General features: G+C 42.7%; 1 protein-coding gene across 1 annotated transcript in view; it reads right to left on the bottom strand.

Moving 5' to 3' along the window:
* Positions 1-317: 317 nt before the first annotated feature.
* The window catches only part of LOC146563494 (dolichyl-diphosphooligosaccharide--protein glycosyltransferase subunit STT3B-like), a 74512-nt gene continuing 53495 nt past the window's right edge, over positions 318-21334 (bottom strand). The window contains exons 7-16 of the mRNA XM_085290612.1: positions 20900-21046; positions 17785-17833; positions 16821-16975; positions 9068-9279; positions 7618-7805; positions 6303-6474; positions 3664-3837; positions 3449-3562; positions 3156-3365; positions 318-3050 (exon numbers count right to left, since the gene is read on the bottom strand). Coding sequence (XP_085146738.1) covers positions 2970-3050; positions 3156-3365; positions 3449-3562; positions 3664-3837; positions 6303-6474; positions 7618-7805; positions 9068-9279; positions 16821-16975; positions 17785-17833; positions 20900-21046 — 1502 coding nt within the window. The 3' untranslated portion in view covers positions 318-2969. The remainder of the gene's footprint in view (positions 3051-3155; positions 3366-3448; positions 3563-3663; positions 3838-6302; positions 6475-7617; positions 7806-9067; positions 9280-16820; positions 16976-17784; positions 17834-20899; positions 21047-21334) is intronic.

The raw sequence follows: 21334 nt of genomic DNA, 5'->3' as shown, positions 1-21334 counted from the left end.
TGTTCATGTCATGAATGAACAGATCTACACCTTCACTATTCTTCAGATGCCGATTGCCTAATTCTTCTTCCTCTCACGCCACCTGTCAAGCTCTGCACATGCATAGTTTCACTCCAGGACTGTCTAAGAGCAGCTTTGCACGATTACAGTTCAAAATATTTTTTAAAGTTTCCATTGTGTCTTAAAGCAGATTTGGTCTAAACTGGACATAAATGCAGCTAATAAAATCGATGCTTACAACCTGTGAATTTTATACCTGCAAAAAAATTCTAAAGATTAACATTTTTGTTCATTTAAAGAAAAAAAGTAAAGATGAGTTATTTCAACCTCTTTATTCAAAAAGGCATGTTTCATTCTCACACCTGCATCCAGATCATTACAATTGATGGAAGAACCTTTGACTTGGAAAAAAAATCAAAATCATTGCATCACATGATAGGACGCTGCGCTCGTGTGAGGCAGCAGCCTCCATCGTCCATGTAATAAATACACCCGCTGACATGCAGCTTTGGAAACACCTTTTTTTTTATTAAACTTTAAGGCCTGTGCTGTCCCTCTCCACACGGACTCTTGGAGCAGTGTTCTAACAAAACCTCATAAAAAAAAAAAGTCAACTTGTTATATTTGTAAGAAAATGAACATGGCAGATTTGAATCTAGGGAAAGTTTGGTTTACAGAAAGAAGTGCGCCAATTTAAAAGGAACATTCAGAGTGTAGAGCGGCTGTAACCCGCAGAGCCTCCTGCTGCTCCTGCCAGCTCAGATGATGGTTTTCTAAATTCAGGAGAGGACGAGCAGCGAACGCGTTTGATCCCGGTACCTGCGGAGGGAGACTCAGCCTGATATCTACAGAGTGCGGTGGGATACGTGACGGGGGATCAAAGGGAACGAGGCCTCGGGGACACCTTTTGACATGCAGACAGCAGGTACTGCAGACGAACAGCTGGGTGCATGACTGCTGCTGCTGATTTCTCTTCATTGTTTTCACTGAGAGCAGAGGAGACTTTCAAATGGCTACTTAACAACAACACTGGCACCAGCAGCAAAGCAAGCACATTTCTACTGACCTGAAGGTGGGACGGACCGCTCTGCGTTCTGCAGCGCTGATCCCTCCCACATTCGTTCATTTACTAATTACAGTCAGCTGATTAAAAACTGAAGGGTACAGATATGTTCGTGTCCACCTGCTGGGCTGCAGCTCAGCATTACCATTTCAGATAATGTAAACAGCCAGCTGATCACACAGATTGTAAACAAATCACTTTAAGCAGAGCAGGTGCATCGTGGGAAATGTAGGTTCCAGTACCTCTGGAGACTGAACAGGACTAGAGATTCGGGGTCAGATTTATCACAGGGCAAATTAGTCATCACAAAAAATGTGCCAGCGGGAGAACAATTGTGCATGTGATCCAACACTGAGCTAACTCGTGAGCACAGATGCCAGCATCTTACTGAGCAGAGCACACGAGATAATATCCACTAACCTGAATAACATAATCACAGGGTAACATGTTGATTTCACATCAGTGAGAAGCAGCTGAAGGAGAAACATTAAACTCTGATAATGAGGACGACCTCCTCTGGTAGAAACTGATGACGACTGTGGAGCAAGATCCAGAGAACCTCATAAACCTGACATCTGTGTGTGATGGCGGGCCTTTAGGATACACACAACAGCACAACGCAATTATTTACCAGGCTGCATGTTAGTGAAGAGTTACTGTGCCACCCTGTTTCCGTGTATGGACAGCCAGAACGATGACGACTGTCAGCCGCCTGCAAAACTCCATATTTACATTCAGTGACACGAGGAACAGGAACACGCTTCAGAGCTGACCGAATCACATTAATAAGTTTTGATGTGATACTACAGAGAAGTAAAAAGAAACAACAGAAGAGTCAGTAAAGTTAACCTTTGGCACCACACTCGCAGCTTTAAGCCATCCACCTGTGCCTTTAACTAAATTCTGCTTATGTGATTCGTTGAATTGCTCACGGCGCTAATTTTGTACTCTGAAGTAGAAAATCTTACACAAATGTGGGGAAAGGGGGGAAAACATGTCTTTGTGCCTCATGAAACACACGGAGCGACCTGCAGACATGGCAGAAAAAGTTGGTAGGTGAGGGGGAAACTTTCCTCGAATTTTGAAATAAGTGATTGACGCGAACAGCGGTGAGAGCAGAGGACGCCGATGTTTGACATGTGACAGTATATTAGAGAGTTGCCTTGAAAGCCTGAAATGTGGCCGTAAGCCTGTGGTGCTCAAATTGTGACTTTGCTTGCTTTTAAAAGTAATTTAACCCTCTGCACCATCTTTGTTTACAACTGTGTTGATCTGGCATGCTGATAAAAATTTTAATGCACTGTAGCAAGTGAGAATTAACCTAAAAATGAAGGCGTGCTGTCGGTGCAGCAGGATGATGTTAGATGAAAGCGTACTGTACGGTCAGTCTGGGTTTCAGTGCTGACAGAGTTTCTGTATGTGTGTAAATGATGCGATGCATAGAGCAGCCCCAAGCAGAGTCCCCTGATGAGGGACGGCTAATCTCTCTTGCTCGGTCCGTCCTCACTCCCCAGCACGTTCAAGTACAAAAAGAAAAGTGAGTCAAAGGTCACAGTTCGTCAGGTTAAATCCAGCGTGGAGGAGGCTCTCAAACTCAAACCCACTCTCTCTCTCTCTCTCTTCCTCCTCGACCCCAGCATCAAGTCAAAGGTCGGCTCGGGTTCAGCGGGATCCTGGGCGATGCTTTCCCAGCCTGGGCTTCCAGGTGAGGATGCTCAAGATGATGGCGGGGGCGGGGCAGAGAACCTCTGCTGTTCCTTATTCAATCTCGATTGGTGGATTTTTTTCTCCTTTTCTTTCTTTTTTTTTTTTTCTTCTTTTTTTTACTGCTTGATATTGTTGAGCTGTGTGTCAGATTCGTTTTCCTCCCTCCTTCCACAGTCTGCCTCTGTAGGAGGTGGACCTTCTATAAAGATCTCTTGGTGAGTTTCTTGCCCTTCTTCAGGGACAGCTTGTTCTTGACATATCCCCGCTTCCTCTTGGCCGTCTGTAAACAGAAGAAAATGACAGGTTCAAGTAGAAATGTATGATTTTGTGTGCAAGTTTGGCTAAAATGTCCAAAACAGCGGTGAGCTGGAATGGATGTGGGGACCTTTTTAGAGGTGTACTTCTGCCTGTTGGTGTCAGTGCTGCGCAGCTTGTGCTCCACCCGGTCTCTGTTCTCCAGCTTCTTGACCTTATAAATCCTGACCAGCCAGTGCTCTGAAGTGAACGCCTCCTCCAGGTGCTTCAGCTTGATGTCCTTGTTGCCGATCTCGGCGTTGCGTGTCCGGTCGAAGCCCGGGGGCGTCCTGAAGTCCAACTGAACAAGAAACAAAAGCATAACTTAAATGAAACACTGACTAGTTTCTGCTTAGTAGAAAAAGCTCCTTGACGATGACATACCTGCATCTCTCCAAAGCGGTAGTAAGACATTTTGTACATAAGGCAGTTGAGCAGGGTGGGGGAGCCTGCCTTGTCCACTCTGAACTCTCCTTGGGGGGTAAAATAATCACTTTCCTGGGGTGAGCCGTAACAAAAGGTGGAGAAAGAAAATAAATTAAAGAAAAGAACGAACACGTGTTCATATGTAACCAGAGAGTGCGAGATGGTTCCCTCACCCTGATGTCCCTGGGGTGCTCCCCCTCTGCGATGCGCACCATCCACAGGAACTTGTTGATGTCATCACCTGAGTAGCCAATCACCCCTCCGAAGATGATCAGGACATAGTCGACATCCAGCGACCTCATGATTTCATAGGATGCAGTCTCATTGGACGACATGGCTTTGCCCACCTGTTAAGGCACAAACACACCGCAGGTTAGAAATATCACACTTAAGCTGCCTCACAGACCATTTACACTCATTAATCTAACACGTCTTTGGACTGTGGGAGCAAGCTGGACTCCATATGCAACACAGAGAGCAGCCATGCTTAAGTTTAGGTAAGGAAGATAGATAGAAGCTGCACAGATACAACCCCTGAGAGCAAACTATTCATTTTTCTCAGAATGTCACAGCTTTGAGATTAATGTTAGAATTCTCTGAGAAAAGTCGGAAAAACTCCAAAAGACGCCCGACCTATAAAAACCATTTGTTGGCAAGCACAGCAGTAAAATGGTTCTTGTAGTTGGTCAGTGGGTTTGCACATATCTCAGGAGGGATTTTCTTCCACTCCTTCATTTTAGGTTTCTTGGTTGCTGCTTGGAAACTCGAAGCTTCAGCCTCCTCCACAAATTTCTATAAGACTAAGGTTTAAAGACCGGCTAGGCCACTAAATGTGCTGCTTCTTTAACCACTCCTTTGCTGCCTTGACGCCATATTTTGGGTCATTGTCATGCTTGAAGACTCGACTATGTTCTGGCTGAGGAAAGGAGGAACTGGAAAGGAACTGGGTTTTTTTTGAGGTTCTCAAAAAACAAAAAAACAAAACAGTTCCAAAGCATAATGTTTCCACCTCCACCTCCTGTGGAGATGGTGCTTTTTGGGACATACTCAGCATTTCCATTCCTCCAAACACGATGGGTCGAGTTGATGTTTCATGTTCCCACAGCACGCCCTGCGAGCGCTGCAGGGTTTCATTCCATTATGTTGTAGTGCGTTACCAGTGGTGTTCTTACTGACTATGGTCCCATCTGCCTTCGTGTCATTAACAAGCTCCTCCTGTGTAGTTTTGATCTGATTCACCGCATTTCTCATGATCATCCTCACCCCACGAGGCAAGATCTCGAACAAAGCTCCAGACTGAGGACGATTGATGCTCATGTAATATTTCTGAACAACTGCACCAACAGTCACCTGCTCATAAAGCTTCTTGTTGGTGGTATTGTAGCTCATTCTAGACTCCTGCAGGTCTACAATCTTATTCCTGACCTCCTTTGATAGCTCTTTGCTCTTACGACGGTGGAGGAGAGGTTGGAATGGAAGAAACAGACTCCTGATTTCAGCATGATACACATATCACGTGTTGTAGAGAATCAAAACCCAGATTTCACTCGATGAGATGCAAATCAATTTATAACATTTATTTCATGTTTTTCTTTTCAAGATTTCTGGCTAATATTCTGTCTCTCTCCATAAAAATCTAAACTACCATCATTTATTTGTGAGCAAACCTGCAAATTCACCAGGGGGTCAAATCATCAGTTCCCCCACTGTAACTTAATGTTTGCAGCTTATGTAAAATACAAAAGGGAAACAAACCAAACATTTTAAACCTAAAATAATTGGTCTTTTCTTCTGGTGGTTGGTTTAGGCGCTTGAATTATTCAGCAACAACCCAGCAGCTGTGTGGAAATGATAGCAGAGTTCACAACCCAGAGTGACCTCGAGTGGAAATACTCTGGATTTTGGTCAGTAGACAGCAGGGCTGTGAAACCTCAACTGCTCTTACTGAATAATGAATAAGCAAGTGATAAAAGCTTCATGCACTACAGGTCCCTCATGGGCTGTTGTTGAGGAAAAGATGTTGTTGTTCCTTGTTTTTCACAGCAGAGCTCGCTCTGGGCATCAAACGCCCATGCTGTATAGCTTCATACTCGTACTTGTTCATCTTGTAATACAGATCATTTAAGGTCTGCTTTTATTATTAAAAAAATAATAGTTGTGTGTCTGTGCTCTGGAACACATGGATGCAATCCACACAGTCAGCTATTTAAATGGTTTGAACTTATTGATAAGAAACAACTTATAACTAACCCATTTCCAGTTAGAGAAACTGTTAGGTGACTTAGGTTTTAGGTAACTGACTCGAGGAGTAAGTCGGGTTTTGCTGCTTTGATTTAAATCTCCGTTCTCAGCGCGTCTTTGTAGCGGTGCAGCACTGAATCTATGGAGTGCCTCTTTCACATGTACAGTATTAAGCTCTCTTAGGGTTTTGCAGTGCAGTGAAATGATGCAGTTGTGTCCACTTGGTGGTGTCATACACCAAGACAACACATCAATACTCAGGGCGCTACACGAGGGCTGACAAACATCGACCAGAAGTTGTGTAACTAGGCAACCATCAGCAAAAGAAGGGTAAGAGAAAAGCAGTCAGAAATACACGAGTAAAACAAGACAAGGCAGTGAACGCATTTCTGACAACACTCCTCTACAAACACACGACCAAGCAGAAGTGTAAACTCTGGGAATGACCCTTCAACCCGGATTAGAATTTCCTGGCAATCATTTCATGGCTCAGACTTAAAAGGGTAAACTCAAACCAGCTTTTCCAAACCTGGGACAGGAGATAAAGGGGAACGGGCAGATCAGCTCTCACCAGTGCTATATGACTGTTGTTCCATGTGTTGTTGTCAACCAGCGTGGTCCTGTTGGCCATGCCTGCTATCTGGTAGCCGTAGTCCCACCACGACATCACTCTGGCGTGCTCGTCCGTGTTCTGCCTCAGCCAATAGTAGGCCTCCCTGAAATCGTCCAGGATGTTGCGAGAGCTGTTGGGGACAGTTGCAGATGTGTTAATACTCCTGTGACGTTGGGCCTAAGCATACGCGTTTCCAGCTGATTACATTTATTTTATAACTTAATTAAATGAGCTTTGCCTGATCCGTAATTGAGAATAATGCTTATTGATCGTATGCAGGGCTTGTTGTGGCCCATTAATCCTGTCTGATACTAGTGCTTTTAGCTTCTTTCCCTTTAAGAACTCTTCTGATTGGCTGCCCCTTGAAAACAGCAGGTACATGCTCACACTCAGAGCCATGGACTCAAGATAAACATGTGGTCCTGCATCATGTCCCTAACATGTAGAAAACAAACTCAGTGGTTATTAGCCTGAGCTTTCAGCTCACAGGGGTTACTGGTATATACACCAGCTATAATTATTTGAAACCTTGGCCATGTTTAATATGAATTCAATTAAATTTTATTGACAACAGTTGCCTCAAGGCACTTTATATTTTAAGGTAAGAACTCTAAAATAATAATGAGCGTCCATCACTGTAACAGCATCTACTCTGACAGGAAATAAGTACACGCTGGATGGGTCCCTCTTTAAAATCTTTGCCTCAGGAACCAGAATGTGCCTGACAGTTTGTTTGACGGCAGTCTGTTGTGCAGCACTCTGCCACAGCGTTTTCTGATATCTGCAGAGAGGAGTGGCAGCATGGAGCCGCTGAGCAAGGAGCTTTGGTGCGGATTAAGACAGCCTCTATTCATTTAAAGCATGAAGTGAACAATTTCAGCAAACAGAACTTTAAAAAAAACACAGCACATCTGGTAGGTAGCATCATGTGGAGCCAAATGTTGTAATCCACTTAAGCCCACAAAATAGAGAGTAACCTCACTGAAACTATGATGACAGCGTGGTCTGTGTAGAGAAGCTGCTGTTGGATTTTTAAATGTCACTGCTGTAAGAGGTGCAAACCATGCTCGTACATTAGAGTGAGGGTAGAAATGTCAGGGGCAGATCTCTAAATGCACAGTTACAGCATGGAGGGGAAAAATATGTAATTTCAGTGGACTGACCCTTTATAGAGGGGCCAACTGTACAAGGATACTCTCAGCTCTGTTGTAAACAGCTCAAACACAGAATAGTTCCTCCAATCACAGAGGTCCTGCTAAACCAGAGTCCTTACCCATCGTGGTTGTACGATGCCAGCACCACACTGGGGCTGGAGTAGGCGTTGCTGGTGACCCAGGTGCAGTGGACGGCAAACATCATGAGCAGCATCAGCATCAGCATGGTGACTATGGACTTGATGTTGGGGCCGAGGCCCTCCTCCGCCTTCTCTTGCTCCGACACGTGTTTGCGTACCTTCCCAGCCTGCCAGGGAGAAGCCGAGGTAAAGGTTACTGAAACTCCATCAGGACATGTCCGCTGTCCAAACAAGCTGCTAATGTACTAGAGGGTTATTTAATAGTCCTCGCAGAGAATTCTCAGGCAGACAATTAACTGTTGTTGCGCTTTTATAGTGTGACATTTAACAGCACCCTTCAGCAGACCTGTGATGCATTATTCCCCACGTATCGATTTGGAGGAAAAGCAGCAGAAGGATGAGGAAAACATTGGACGTGAGTTCTCTTTGTTTCTCCTGAAAGGTTAAAGGGGGAGGAGGAGCGTAACAGCTACAAACTGCAGTGTTGTCACTTCAAACTTTTTATGATAAATGTTTCCCGTAAACTTTTACCCTCTGATCCATCCAGCAAGTGGTGCACACACAGGGACTAGGACAGAACTTGTTTTGGGGTTTTTTAAACGGTGATTTATTCTGCTCCTATTTTCATGCCTCGTATCCGACTCAAGCTTTGAACTCTAAAACGAGCAAGGTCACACGACAATTAAAAGAGACTCATGATCATTTCCAGCTCTTTAGTTTGATTCTCTGCATGATACACAATCCAAAATAATCCTTATTTCTACTACACCACTGTTCATCCCACTCTGAAGCATTTAGTTCACGTTTAAAAAATATATTTAATCTTAGCACAATGACTCCAACAGAGGTTAAAAATCAAGCTGTGCATTTGATTAGAAACTTGAACCACTACTTTTAGCCACTTCAGAGTGTAGTGCAGCTCATGGCAGCCTTGGATTTTAGCGGCTCATTTCCACACCCAGCTAGAATGAATACGCGTTAGCATTCATTTTCCTTTTCACTAGTTTGATTTGAACAAAAAAAATGTATTTCTTTAAAAGCTTTCACTATGTGCAACATCTAGTTAGTAGCCAGATGTGTTGTCTACTATTAAATATAGAGTTTACAGAACCGCTTCCACCCGACAAAACTTACAGCTTCACAGCTTCATCGCCTGTAAGTGTTAAAGTTTCTCTGCATAATTTTTAAGACTTGTTATAAATGACTCCAGATGTTGCAGTGAACTGCAGTCATGATCACATTGACACAGATGCTGCATGGTGGATTATAATATATTTGACTCTGTGGTGCTGGCTGACATGTGACACTACAGTCATGTCCACCCATTGATGGAATGCCATTTCATTCCTGCGTAGTACATTTAAACAAAACAATGACTGCAAAGTCTGTAAAAAATATTTTGTGCAGGGAACACACGATGACCCCTGACCTTGTCATAGAGGTTGCCGGCATTCTTCCTGTCGTCCTCGTCGCTGCTGTCCTCTGCAGGTGGGCTCTGCCTTTTCATGTCATCGCCCAGGTAGTGTTCAAAGACGCTGGAGAAGGCAATGGCTGACAGCATGCACACCACCGGAGTCAGAGTCAGCATCAAGCGCACCATCACGCCGGCAAAATATACGGCACTGATAGCATACAAGGCCACTGTGACGAGAAGCAGAGAGACACAAGGAGGTCAGAGGTGACCGCAACGCAACAATCCAAACTTGATGAGTTTCATTAAGTTTTGCATTCAACTATGTTTAGTCACTTTAATGGGACCAAGTCACTTTACATCTGCAATGCATTTGCTGTTTGATAGCCACTTAAATGGCTGCACTTCTTTTCTGTGTTTATTACAGGGTAAACCTCACTAATAGGTGGAAAGGAGGTCAAAAGAGGGGGGTGGGAGGATGAACAGCAAGATGAGAAGAAACAGAACAGCAGAAAGACCAGTACAGCACAAAATCAAACACAAAGCCAAATGTGCATGTGTGGCTTTATTCATGGAGTGAAAGATCAAAGCCTATCTGTGGAGTGATTAGGAGGGAACAGGTAGAGAGCAACAAAAAAAACTGCCAAGGGAGAGAGGAGCAGCGAAACAAGTAAACAACAAAGTGGTGCAAGGAAGAAAGTGCAATAACCAGCCGGAGGAGAAAGACGGACTTCAAACTGGTAGGTAGGTCTCTAACCCGATGTTTTATGTTTCCATATCAGCAACAGAGATTTCATTCTTCTCAACCAGGAACAAAAACTATGATATAAGCAAGCAAGAGGCTGGTGTTGTGAGTTTCAGTGCTAAAACAGTTAAATTAGCACCTCTGAGAGAGTCCGTCACAAATAATGCACTTTGTACGGTCAATGAAAAAATTATTTGAACCTCAGCTGATTTTGTCTATAATTTCAATGGTCGGTTTATTTGAGCAGTGAGAGACAGAACAAAAATTAAAAAAAAAAAAACCCAGAAAAATGCATTTCAAAAAACGTATAAATTTGCATTTTCAGGAATGAAATAAGTATTTGATCCCCATCAATCAGCAAGATTTCTGGCTCCCAGGTATATATTTTATCCAGGTAACGAGCTGACATTGGGAGCCTTCTCAAGAAGCAATCAATCCATCAGATTCCAAACTCTGCACCATAGCCAGGACCAAAGAGCTTTCAAAGGATGTCAGGGACAAGACTGTGGACCTACACAAGGCTGGAATGGGCTACAAGACCATCGCCAAGCAGCTGGGGGACAAGGTGACGACCGTTGGTGCGATTATTCGCAAATGGAAGAACCATAAAATAACTGCCAATCTCCCCTGGTCCAGAGCCCACGCAAGATCTCACCTTATCGATAATGAGAACTGTGTGGAACCAACCCAGAACTACTCGGGAGGAACTTGTCAATGGTCTCAAGGCAGCTAAGACCACAGTCACCATGAAAACAGTTGTAACACAGTAAACCACGAAGGACTGAAATCCTGCAGTCCCTCTGCTCAAGAAAGCACATGTACGTTTGAAGCTTGCCACTGAACACCTCAATGGTTCAGAGGAGGACTGGGTGAAGTGTTGTGGTCAGATGAGACCAAATCGAGCTATTTGGCATCAACTCAACTCGCCGTGTTTGGAGGAAGAAAAATACTGCCCATGACTCCAAGGACAGCATCCCCACCAACAATAGATCCACCAACCATTCGATTGGTAGATGACCTGCACTACCACCTGAGTCACAGCTGCCCCCTCAGTCAGGCAGATTTTTGCTTTAGTGGATTGAATTGTCTGTGCTTCTCATGCAATGTTCCTTCTCTTCCTAATGAACTTCACTGTCATTCCCTTACCTGCCAAACAAACCAATCAGCATTGGACTCATAGATATCCTCCTGGGAAGCAGACTATTCATTTATGTCCTCTGTAATAGTCTGTGATGTACTAAATAGAGGACAACTTCATTGATATCTGGTGTGTTTGGGTGGCCTCTGTTATCTCCAGAGAGGCAGGAAATCACAAAAAGAGTTCAATGGGAAGATTCTTTTTTCATCTGTTCTCAGGAGGATACGATTGCTGTTAAGGCAAGTGCTGAATTCCCAGCGTCTTTGTGTAGTCACAGAGCTGTGTGAGCAGATGCCAACACAAGACCACAGTCTGCATGAACTCAAGACCTTTTGTACAAACGAGTTACCGCTGGTCAATGGCACTGATTCTCTCCTAGTGTGACAGCTAACCTTGAAATACTGCAGAATCATATCTCTATCTATACACACACACACACACACACACACACACACACACACACACACACACAGGGTGGGCCATTTATATGGATACACCGTAATAACATGGGAATGGTTGGTGATATTAAAGTCCTGTTTGTGCCACATTAGTATATGTGACCCGGTTACTGCGTTCACCAGATATCAACACAATTTCGATCCGCTCCTCACGTGTTAACCTCTTCGACATGTCGGTGGCTGTGAACAAAGAGAAACTTGTAAATAACTCATGAAAGAATAAAGTTACGTTGAAACCAAGCACACCATTGTTTTTCTTGTGACATTACCAATAAGTCTGATGTGTCACATGACCCTCTTCCTATTGAAAAAACAAAAGTTGTATCCAAGATGGCCAACTTCTAAATGCCCACCATGGTCACCACCCATCTTGAGGAGTTTGCCCCCTCACATATACTAATGTGCCACAAACAGGACTTTAATATCACCAACCATTCCCATGTTATTACGGTGTATCCATATAAATGGCCCACCCTGTATATCTATCTCTCTATACATCTATAGATACATATATATATCTATATGTATCTATCTCTGCATAAATACTTCAGGTTCCTGGATGGATTGTCAGACTTTGGGACCCCGCTGGATTCTGAAAGGTGTTTGTTGACACGATGAACAAACAAGAAGAATAAATGAATCCAAAGAGATAAATTAGTTCTCTGCCAAGTCGAGAGCTCAGGCAGAGGGCTAATTAATGTGTTCAGTGTCTTTTGTTTTTCTGTCTGCAAGATTACACAAAAACTAACAAGGCTGGATCTCCTTGATGGAGGGGTGGAACGTGGGCAAAACAAGAAGCCATTAAATCCTTGGTGCAAATGCAGTTTACACATTAAAACTGCAAGAAAGGAGAATGGCCTTGGCAGAGGGTTGTGCTTTCACAGTGTCCCTTCTAGCTTCATTAAAAGGATTTCCTACATCTGCACCATTTTACACACTACTTTTGTGCAAATGTTCTTACCTCGACCACAAACTATGCTCTGTATTCATGCTGATACAGGAGACACGATCAGTTTCCAGTGTTAAAACATGAAACTCCTAAATACAGACTGACAGCGGCTGGAGTGCAGAGAACATGGTTACTGTGTTTTCATCACCTGACAGAGGAAGATCAGGCTGTTCTGTTACTCTGAAAGCTAAGAATGTCTGATATACACAGGCCAAAAAAAAAAACAGGATTACTTACGATTCCCTTGTTGCTGTAACTGCAAACTGATTTTGTTTCTCCAATGTTTGAGTAAATCCAAAAACAGTTTACAATCCAATCAATCTCACCTCAGGGTCTGCTTACTCAAAGCCCAACTCTGAGCAAATGCTGGCACTAAAAGCAGTTTTCTAGTCATAGGGACTACTCAAAGCGCCACACACTACAAGCTATATTCACCCTTTAACCCACATTCATACAACCCATTATTTTACACCCTTAGGCGCTTCATCCATGTTGCATCCACACCTGGACAGTGGGAGAAAGACTGAGTTCTTGGAGAAAATGTAGACATGCACGAGACCTAGAACAACATGAGAGCAAATAAAAGGCTCTGTGCCAGAATTGTGGTAGAATTAGATCTGATAATAGATTATGTCTCACTGATGTTTTGTACTATACAACTCCACATGTGCAGACAGAGACCAGAGACTTCACTTACATTCTAGCTTAGCAACATGGCACAAAAAGAAGCTTTGTAGCAAAGTTTTTTTTACATTTATTTACTTATTGTTTGCGCCAGGCTTTTCCACCCTGGCTCTCTGGAATGGGTCACTATATGAGCCACAGCAGTCATCATTCTGAGTTGTTACGACTCAATAAGCTCTGACTGATCCATCGGATGTCATCAGACTTGGGAACAAAGCAGACGTCTCCCATCCCCTCCACAGCAGGGCAGGCTGATAACCGAAGGGTCTCAAAACTAAGTAAGCTGTGAGCTAGTACTACTGAAAGAAAAAGATTAATAAGAAGGCAGAATGTGTATTTTTATAGATCCAGCAAGGATCTGCATAATAAATGATTTAATTAACATAATACCTGTGCATGGTGGTGCCTTTCTTTCTAATAACGAAGGCATTTCATTAGAAACTGATGGGGAACAACATACAAAATGCAGAAGGCAGAACAACTGGGGGAAGAATGATCTCAACTCCAGCTGAGAGCAGAGGGTGTGACTGAAAGCTCCATCAAGCCCGGTGCAGTTTAATCTGTGCTTTTATTGCTCAGCTAGCAGCTTGATGCTCACCAGTGTAATGCACTCTATATTACCAAAGTGAGAGTTCCTGCATTAGAGTGACAGGTTTTATTGAGCTTTTAATTGTAAAATAACAATGAGTAAACCTGGGACAGGTTATCCAGAGCCCAAATTCCACCTGACTGACAGTTACATGAAAGCCTTCAGAGTGCAACGGTGAAAGCTTTCTTCTTTGTCAACAACATCTCAGGAAGGGGCACTCGAGCATTTGACTGGATCTCAACAGAGGTGGGAAGCAATGAAGTACAAAGACTTCATGACTGTACTTAAGTACATTTTTCAGGTATCTGTACTTTACGTTAGTATTTACTTTTCTTTTTACTTTCTACTCCTTACATTTTATGTGAGTTGCTAACTAAAGTTCCAGCTGCTGTATTTCACAGCACAGCTAACTTCTGTATAACAATTTCTTTTATTTATGTATTAATCACATTATTGTATTGTGTGATGCCTTGGTGCCACTGAATTTTAGCACTTCTCACACTCATGCAGGTAGACAGATGGTGGGGGTCTGGTAAGGAAGTTGGGGGAAGCAGACAACTCCACCGGAAGAATCTTTTGTCTCTTCCACATCTTTGGGAGGTAGCAAGGGAGTGTGAACCTTAAGGTGTGAACAGCTGTGTACTGCCTTTTGTTCCTGGAGAAGGTATTTAACTGAGAGCCATGCTGGGCTCAGGGGAGACTCTGCTGACCGTCTGCCCCACGATCATGCAGGCTCTTCACCAAGCTTGGTTTTCTGTTCTTTGTTTGTGATTAAAGATTGTTAGCTACCGCTCACCGCTTCTCTGCAGGATTTATTATAATGGAAAACTTCCACAACACTTCAGACCAACTGTGTTATTTAATAGTTGCATAACAATCCTCTGCAGGTTAGTGAAGGATAACCAGGTTAGTTTGCGGTACTGTGATGGATTTAAAATAAAGAACAGTGTGTGGCTGGTGCACAGTGACTGTGGTTATGGTCAGAGTTAGGTTACATTAAGTGTAGCAGAGATTCATATGGATTTTTAGCTGATGATGCTTAGATGAATTCACTGAATTCCACCTTTATACCAAACAGAGAGCATAAACAGCGTACTGTCAGTGTAGAGCAGGGGTAGGCAACTCCAGGACTTAGGTGCCGGTGTCCTGCAGGTTTTAGACGTGTCCTTGATCCAACACAAAGAGGATGTGTAGATACGTAGAGGATGGACTTCAGCCAGGAAAAGTCATGAAACATCTGCTGACATCTGGTTGAATTGAGTTGTGTACTTCCACAAAGAGCAGCAGGTCAGCTGATCACAGCCTGTACACTAAGAAAATCTACTGAAGCTCTCAATAGTAATTATTGAGAGTGTGATTCTTTTCCCCACACTGAGCCAATACAACTGATTTTAGGATTCCACCTCTGCTGAATCAACTTTAACTCCTGACTGTACTCAAGTTCCCGTTTAGAGGCCTGTACTTTTTTACTTTTACTTGAGTACAAAAGTTGAATAAGTACTTCAACTTTTACTGGAGTATTTTTAACAGTAGTATTCGTACTTTTATTCAAGTACAGAATGTCTGCACTTTTGCCAGCTCTGGATCTCAGTGTGTGAATAGTAAAGAACAGTGTTTGCTCCTCACTGAGAACTTTGCTGCTGAAGCCACAGAAGTAAAAAAACACATTCACTGGACTTTGTGAGCCTGCAGATATCGACTGAGTAAATAGCAGGAGGCAAACTGTGGTGCACTCGGGTCAGGAATATTGTGCAACTGTGTTGTTAGGGTGAGCGCTCATCCTCAAGTCAAAAGACGGCTCCTATTTAAAGGTGATGGACATTAAATGAGCCTATTAAAAGGGACAACGTTTACTTGAGCTACATAAATGATATTAATATATTAAGTACTTTGTCATGAGTCATCTTCTCTAAATGACTTTGATGAAATGCCTCCACATTTGAAATACTTAAATCAGCCTTGTTAAGAGTTGCATCACTCTGCTAGCATGTATTTGTCAGATTAGCATTTCTTATTGTTTGCAGTGTCAGAAAGACTCAAAGAGAAACAGATTAAAAAGCTTCCAGAAGGGATTTGATGGTTATTTTACCAACCAGCCATCAAAACTCATCTGTTACAGCACTGCACACATTGATGGCTCTCCAGTGCATAATGGAACCTTATTATAGTTATTCTTTATCGCTTTGGCACAGTCCTTGTAATGTTTCTGAAGTTCATCTTCAACAAAACAGCTCACGCATGAAGACAAAATTAGAGATAATCTGAAAAAAGATGGGACTCACCTCAAACTTTTCATTTATGCGTAATGTGTAAAGTGTGTGTGTGCTGATGAAAGAATGCGTCTCTGAGGATAACTGACTGCTGCTCTGCATACTACATCACAATCACACTTTTACATTCTCTGCAGAGAAAAGGGTGCATTTACCTTTACGTGTATTGTGAGGGGAAAATATTTTTCCTCCAGTGGTCACACAACACTGTAAACAGCAGGTACAGTAACCGGAAAGTGAACGCATACACAGCACTGTACAAATTCTGTAGCTCAACACCATCAAAAACCCATGTGCAGCAATATGCAACAGTACATCACCGTAAGACAACAGAACTTGGAGGACATCCTGTAGCTTCCTTTGGAGCTTACCGGTCATGCTTTTACTCAGTTTACCGAGCACATCCACCTTCTGTATACTCTGCTGTCTTCTTCCTGCACCTCTCCGCATATCCTTTTAACAATCCTAACAATAACTGCACAGCTTACAATTACACAGCTGGTGGCCAGGCTAGCTAGCTAGGTAGCGGGAGGAGCTCTGAACAGACTCAAGAACAGTAACGACGGACAGAGGATGAAAAATAAAGAGCAGAGATCCACCAATATTTCTTTTCTGGTTGGTGCTTCAATGCTGGACTTTTACACCAGCTCAGACAGCTCCTACCCTCACCATTACCAGGTGAGATCAAGATTAGCTGTTACTCAGGGCTAACAGGTGGTTTTAGCATCAACACAATCACCTGTGCCACCAAGTTTGCAAGAATAAGTGAAAAAGGAGTCTAAGTGCTTCTGTGGAAAGATTAATGCTAATGAGCCACATGTCTCCTTTAAAAGTGGCAACAAAAATAGAGGATCGACACACAGAAGCATTTCACTAAGAGCAAGCGATGAGGAGTGCTCCACGTTTTAGGGGAAAAAAATTATTTATTCTGTTCTTACCAAAGACACGTTCATCGTTGATGTTCTTTATGCAGAACCAGAGGCCTGCTGGGAAGGTGCAGACGAGGATGTGAAGATCAAAGAAGAAGGACACCCAGGTGGTGGGTTGGTGCTCTGATACCGAAGCGATGATTGGAATGTGGATCTTAGCATAGCTGTGAAGAGCGCAGGAAATAAAACAGTTAATAAAAGGAAGTGAAAAAAGGGGGTCTCTATAAACTCTATATGAACTGTTGTCAATCAGAACAGTTAACATCCACCCGACTCACACCAATAAAGCAACGGTGTTGATGGTGAACATGTGAGAGCTCATGCAGACAGCAGAGAATCAGGTTTGGCTGATGTCAGTTATCTTGGGTCCGAGCGTGACCCAATTAGTTTTACTGCACTGCAGCAGAAAACTTAACACCCTTCAAAAAAAATAAAAAATAAAAAAACTGAAAAAAAATTACTGAGGCATGTACGTACACACGCACATATACACACACCCATGTGCACATTCACTCAGTGAGAGTTTTGCAGTTTACAGCTGATGCTGCAGTCTGGCAGTTCTCTGTAAGCCCTGATCTGGGAGCAGAGAAGGGGAGCATTATCTGGTTGGGATTTTATGATGGGGCAGGATGACGTGCTGACTTGATTCGCCAATGGCAAAAAAATAAATAAATAAATTCTGGGAGCTAGAATGAGGGGGGAGGCAAGGCTACGGCATTTGCTTTGCTGTAATGCATTTAATTTGGCTTAAAGGTGAGGACGCTACTTGAAAAATGCAGTGATTTCTACAACTGAGTGACAACTTTTGTCTCTCTGCATGAGAGGAAAAAAACACAAAAACACACATGCTGTGAGATGGAGTAAAGCTGAATAAATGAGATTTTCATGGTAAATCAGTGTGGAATAAATCTGCTGTGAAACTGACTGACTGTACCTGCATGAGTAACTGTGCTACTACAGAGTTTTGGCTTACCCGGTATCCCAGAGGGAGTAGAAACGCCCACTCCATGGAGCAATGTAACCTGAGAAAGGAACACACAACATCCATATGAACTTGAACCCTGCTCACAATGTATTCACATTCACATCCACACATGGCTGTGGACGGTCAGTGATCTGTGTATTCTGTCACACACCGGTGGAACAATTAATTGGTCCGCTACGCTCCTCCTGCATGTATCGATCATGAAATTACTCTCTGATGTGGGCGGTGCGATGATAAATGAGAGCAGGGAAACTAATCACCGCCGTTAGAGAGCCAGCAGGTGGTCCTTTTCTATGCGGATAATAGATCGGTGCTTCTATTGTCTTACTGATTCCAGTCAGAGAGCGCTATTGTTTTACACGAAGCATCTCAATGACCTTAGATGAGGGCTATAATTACCTGGCCTGCACTCAGTATCCAAAGAAGACCTAATGGCACTAAAGGTTCAGGTGATTTCGGGTACAAAGTAATAAAGCACATTTGTCAAAGACTTGCAAAACTCACAGGTCAAATCAATCCTTATGTATTGTACATTCATCCCATTTTTTAAACCCTGGCTTCTGGTTTGAACAGCAAGTTGGTGGGTCTCTGCACATCCATCAAACTTACAGTATGTGTAACATAATAGGACGTGCGTAAGCCCACTATAAAGAAGCTGCAGTGTCTTATTACATAAGACCCCAGAATAAATACTTATAATTTACGATTCAATTATAAATTATATTTCTGTGACATTTTAATAAGGAAAGCTGCTGCTCCCTCTGTAGTGGGGGTCAGAGGGCAGCGCCGCATGTGTGATTTGACAGATTTTTAAACCAGATGCCGCTCCTGAAACTTTCACTTGTTAGGCGAACGTGTAAACCACTACACTCCAGAGTCATGTCCACATCTTTTAAATATTTCATCTAAGGATCCTACGATCTTTTCTGGGATCACAATTCATGCAAAAGTAAAGTATCATCTGTTTTCTTAAAAAAAGTTCAGACTTTTTTGTTTAGCAGACAAACATGATGCTGGCTTTGGCAGATGTTACATTTGAAGAACATGTATTTGTCTTGTTTAGGCTCCCGAAAGATTTAAGATCTGTACTGTTCAAACTCTAAGGTCAAAGTCCTTTGAAAAACTGAGGCATACATTTAAATTTAAATTTAAAGTTATACACAGATGTTCACTCACTAGACTGATAGAGAAATAACATCCAAAGTTTATAAAGCTAAATGTGTGGAACTAAGATTTGGAAAACGACATCTCTGCAGAGGATTGGAAACCATCTGATGTGGTGAAGCCATGTGAAGCAACTAAAAGTACCTTCAGGGGAACTGCATAAAGCCAAGTCAATCACACTACAATGCAGTTTTTGGTCCATTACATCTTTCTTAGTGAATCCATCCTAGCGGTCAGGTTCTCCTTTCAACAAGATTACAATGCTCTGAGAGGACTGATTTCAACTGTGTGATCATTTGAGGTTGTTTTTAATGGTTCTTCTGAACTGACAAGCGTTCCTACTTTTTTGTCCATCCCATTCACACCAACTGAGATCCATGAAGTAAGAGAGCCACTTCCCCGTGTAATGCCACGCGCTTCAACAGCACTCTGCGGCACAGAGGAGAGTGACAGCCTAATGATATAGTGAGAGATTTCTTAGCCCTGATGTGTCAGAACAGAGTGATTTAGAAAAGCTCACCTGTGCAGCGCAGTGCATTTCAGCTGAATGACCTGCCTATTCGCTTTCATTCTAGTGCTGATTACAGTTCATCCGTAGAAAGCAGAACTATTATCTCTGACAGAGTAAAGGCTCCATCATGGAAATTGCCATCACAATCACGTTTGCTCAGTCGTTCTTGTGTCGTTCCTCTCACAGCATCATTTTTCCCCTAATAGCGATGGACTGTGTAACAGGACATTACTTCCTTATACCGCTCATGAAAAATCCCAGACTAACGCCATGCTGTTCTGACTTATCATTACCCTTTGGAGATATGTTAAATGCTGCACACACGTGGAACTGAGTGACTAGCCAACTCAAGAATAGCTTCTGTCAAGTCTTAATAACCATGTCTTACCATGAAAACAGAAATATTATGTAATTATAGGATTGTATGTGTAAAAATCCATCCCTTTGTATACAGTCTGCAGTCATAAGGAATACACAACAAGACTGTATTAGGCTGTCACTATGTATTTAAGCGCCTTGAGGCGACTGTTGTTGTGATTTGGCGCTATATAAATAAAATTGAATTGAAAAACTGAATTATGGGAAAATGTGCCAAAGACTGCAGCTGCATGACACATTCTGCCCCTACTCCCAGCACGAACTGCAAAATGTTGTAAAACTGCACAGCATATAAGCATGAGCTTGGGAAAAGCTAGTTAAATCACTTTTGAGCAAAAACCCCAAAGCTTTAAAAGAATTTTACACTGATGAGTCTCTATGTCCAGTTTGTGTCCCAGTGCCCACTGAGACCACCGTCACAGCTCTCTCCAGGCAAAGAGCAAAAATCTGCACATCCAAGTAAAAACCTGCAAGTGCAAGACCAAAAAGAACCAGAAGATTTGGAAATAAAGTGAAACTATTAGTGTTTTGATACTTTACTAAGCAGGAGCCAAATATCGTGCAGATTTCCCGAGATTTTTTGGCCTCTGCATGATCATTTACACAGGAACGTGTATATCCTGACAGCAGAAGGTCCATGTTCACAGACTGCATTGACACCTGTGAGGACAAACGGTTGAATGGACCATCAGGAATGGGCACCGTTTGGATTTAGACTGTTGTAAAAGTGAACACGTGTCATTAAAGTGGATAGGGCTCTGCCTTCAGACACACATGGTGTTAGTGGAACCTCCATGATCAGTGACACCAGGGCAGCGTTCCCATAGGAAGATACAGTATTTAGACCAGGGTCATCAATGTTATCAAATCTTTCTGGAGTGACTGCATTTCCAAATTGTTAACATAACATAGGATGTTCTCAGCACTAAAAAAAAAAACAAACTTAGATTAAACTTTACTGCATGTCATTTCTCTGCTTCTCGCCACATATTTATCTATCTTTACTACACATTGTCAAATAAACAACCAGCCTTCTAATAGATAACCAACCTGTGTATGTCAGATAGATGACAGAGAGAAAAACAACTCCAGCAGCCAGAGAGACTCCCAAGAAGAAGAGAGTCTGGAACTCCTGCCTGGTCAGTCTGTCCTTTAGGTACTGCAGGAAGGCGTAGACCTGTAGCAGCACAAACACACCTGCAGAGACAGTGCAAACAAGACTGGGTTTAAGATCTGAAATAAACACAACCAGAAAATATATGCAGAACTGTTTAAAGTCACCAGAAGAGAAGCAAACCGAGAAGTTGTATCTGACAAAGTAAAAATGAAGCTGCAGATAATTACATCTTTTTTTAGAGCACGCAAAGCAAATGCTTCCATGGAAATGAGCAAACATCATAGGCAAGACGTGCATTCAATCTACACTTCAGCCTTCACAGTAGAAATCTAGCTTTTAGCATACTGTGCAGTGTTTGACAAAGCATG

The sequence above is a fragment of the Mchenga conophoros genome, linkage group LG11 (assembly GCF_057382185.1).
Source record: "Mchenga conophoros isolate Kocher_MC1m ecotype Shallow Benthic linkage group LG11, M_conophoros_male_GT1.1, whole genome shotgun sequence".
Lineage (NCBI taxonomy): Eukaryota > Metazoa > Chordata > Actinopteri > Cichliformes > Cichlidae > Mchenga > Mchenga conophoros.
The sequence above is the reverse complement of the archived record's forward strand: the minus strand, read 5'-3'. Positions and strand labels throughout refer to the sequence as shown.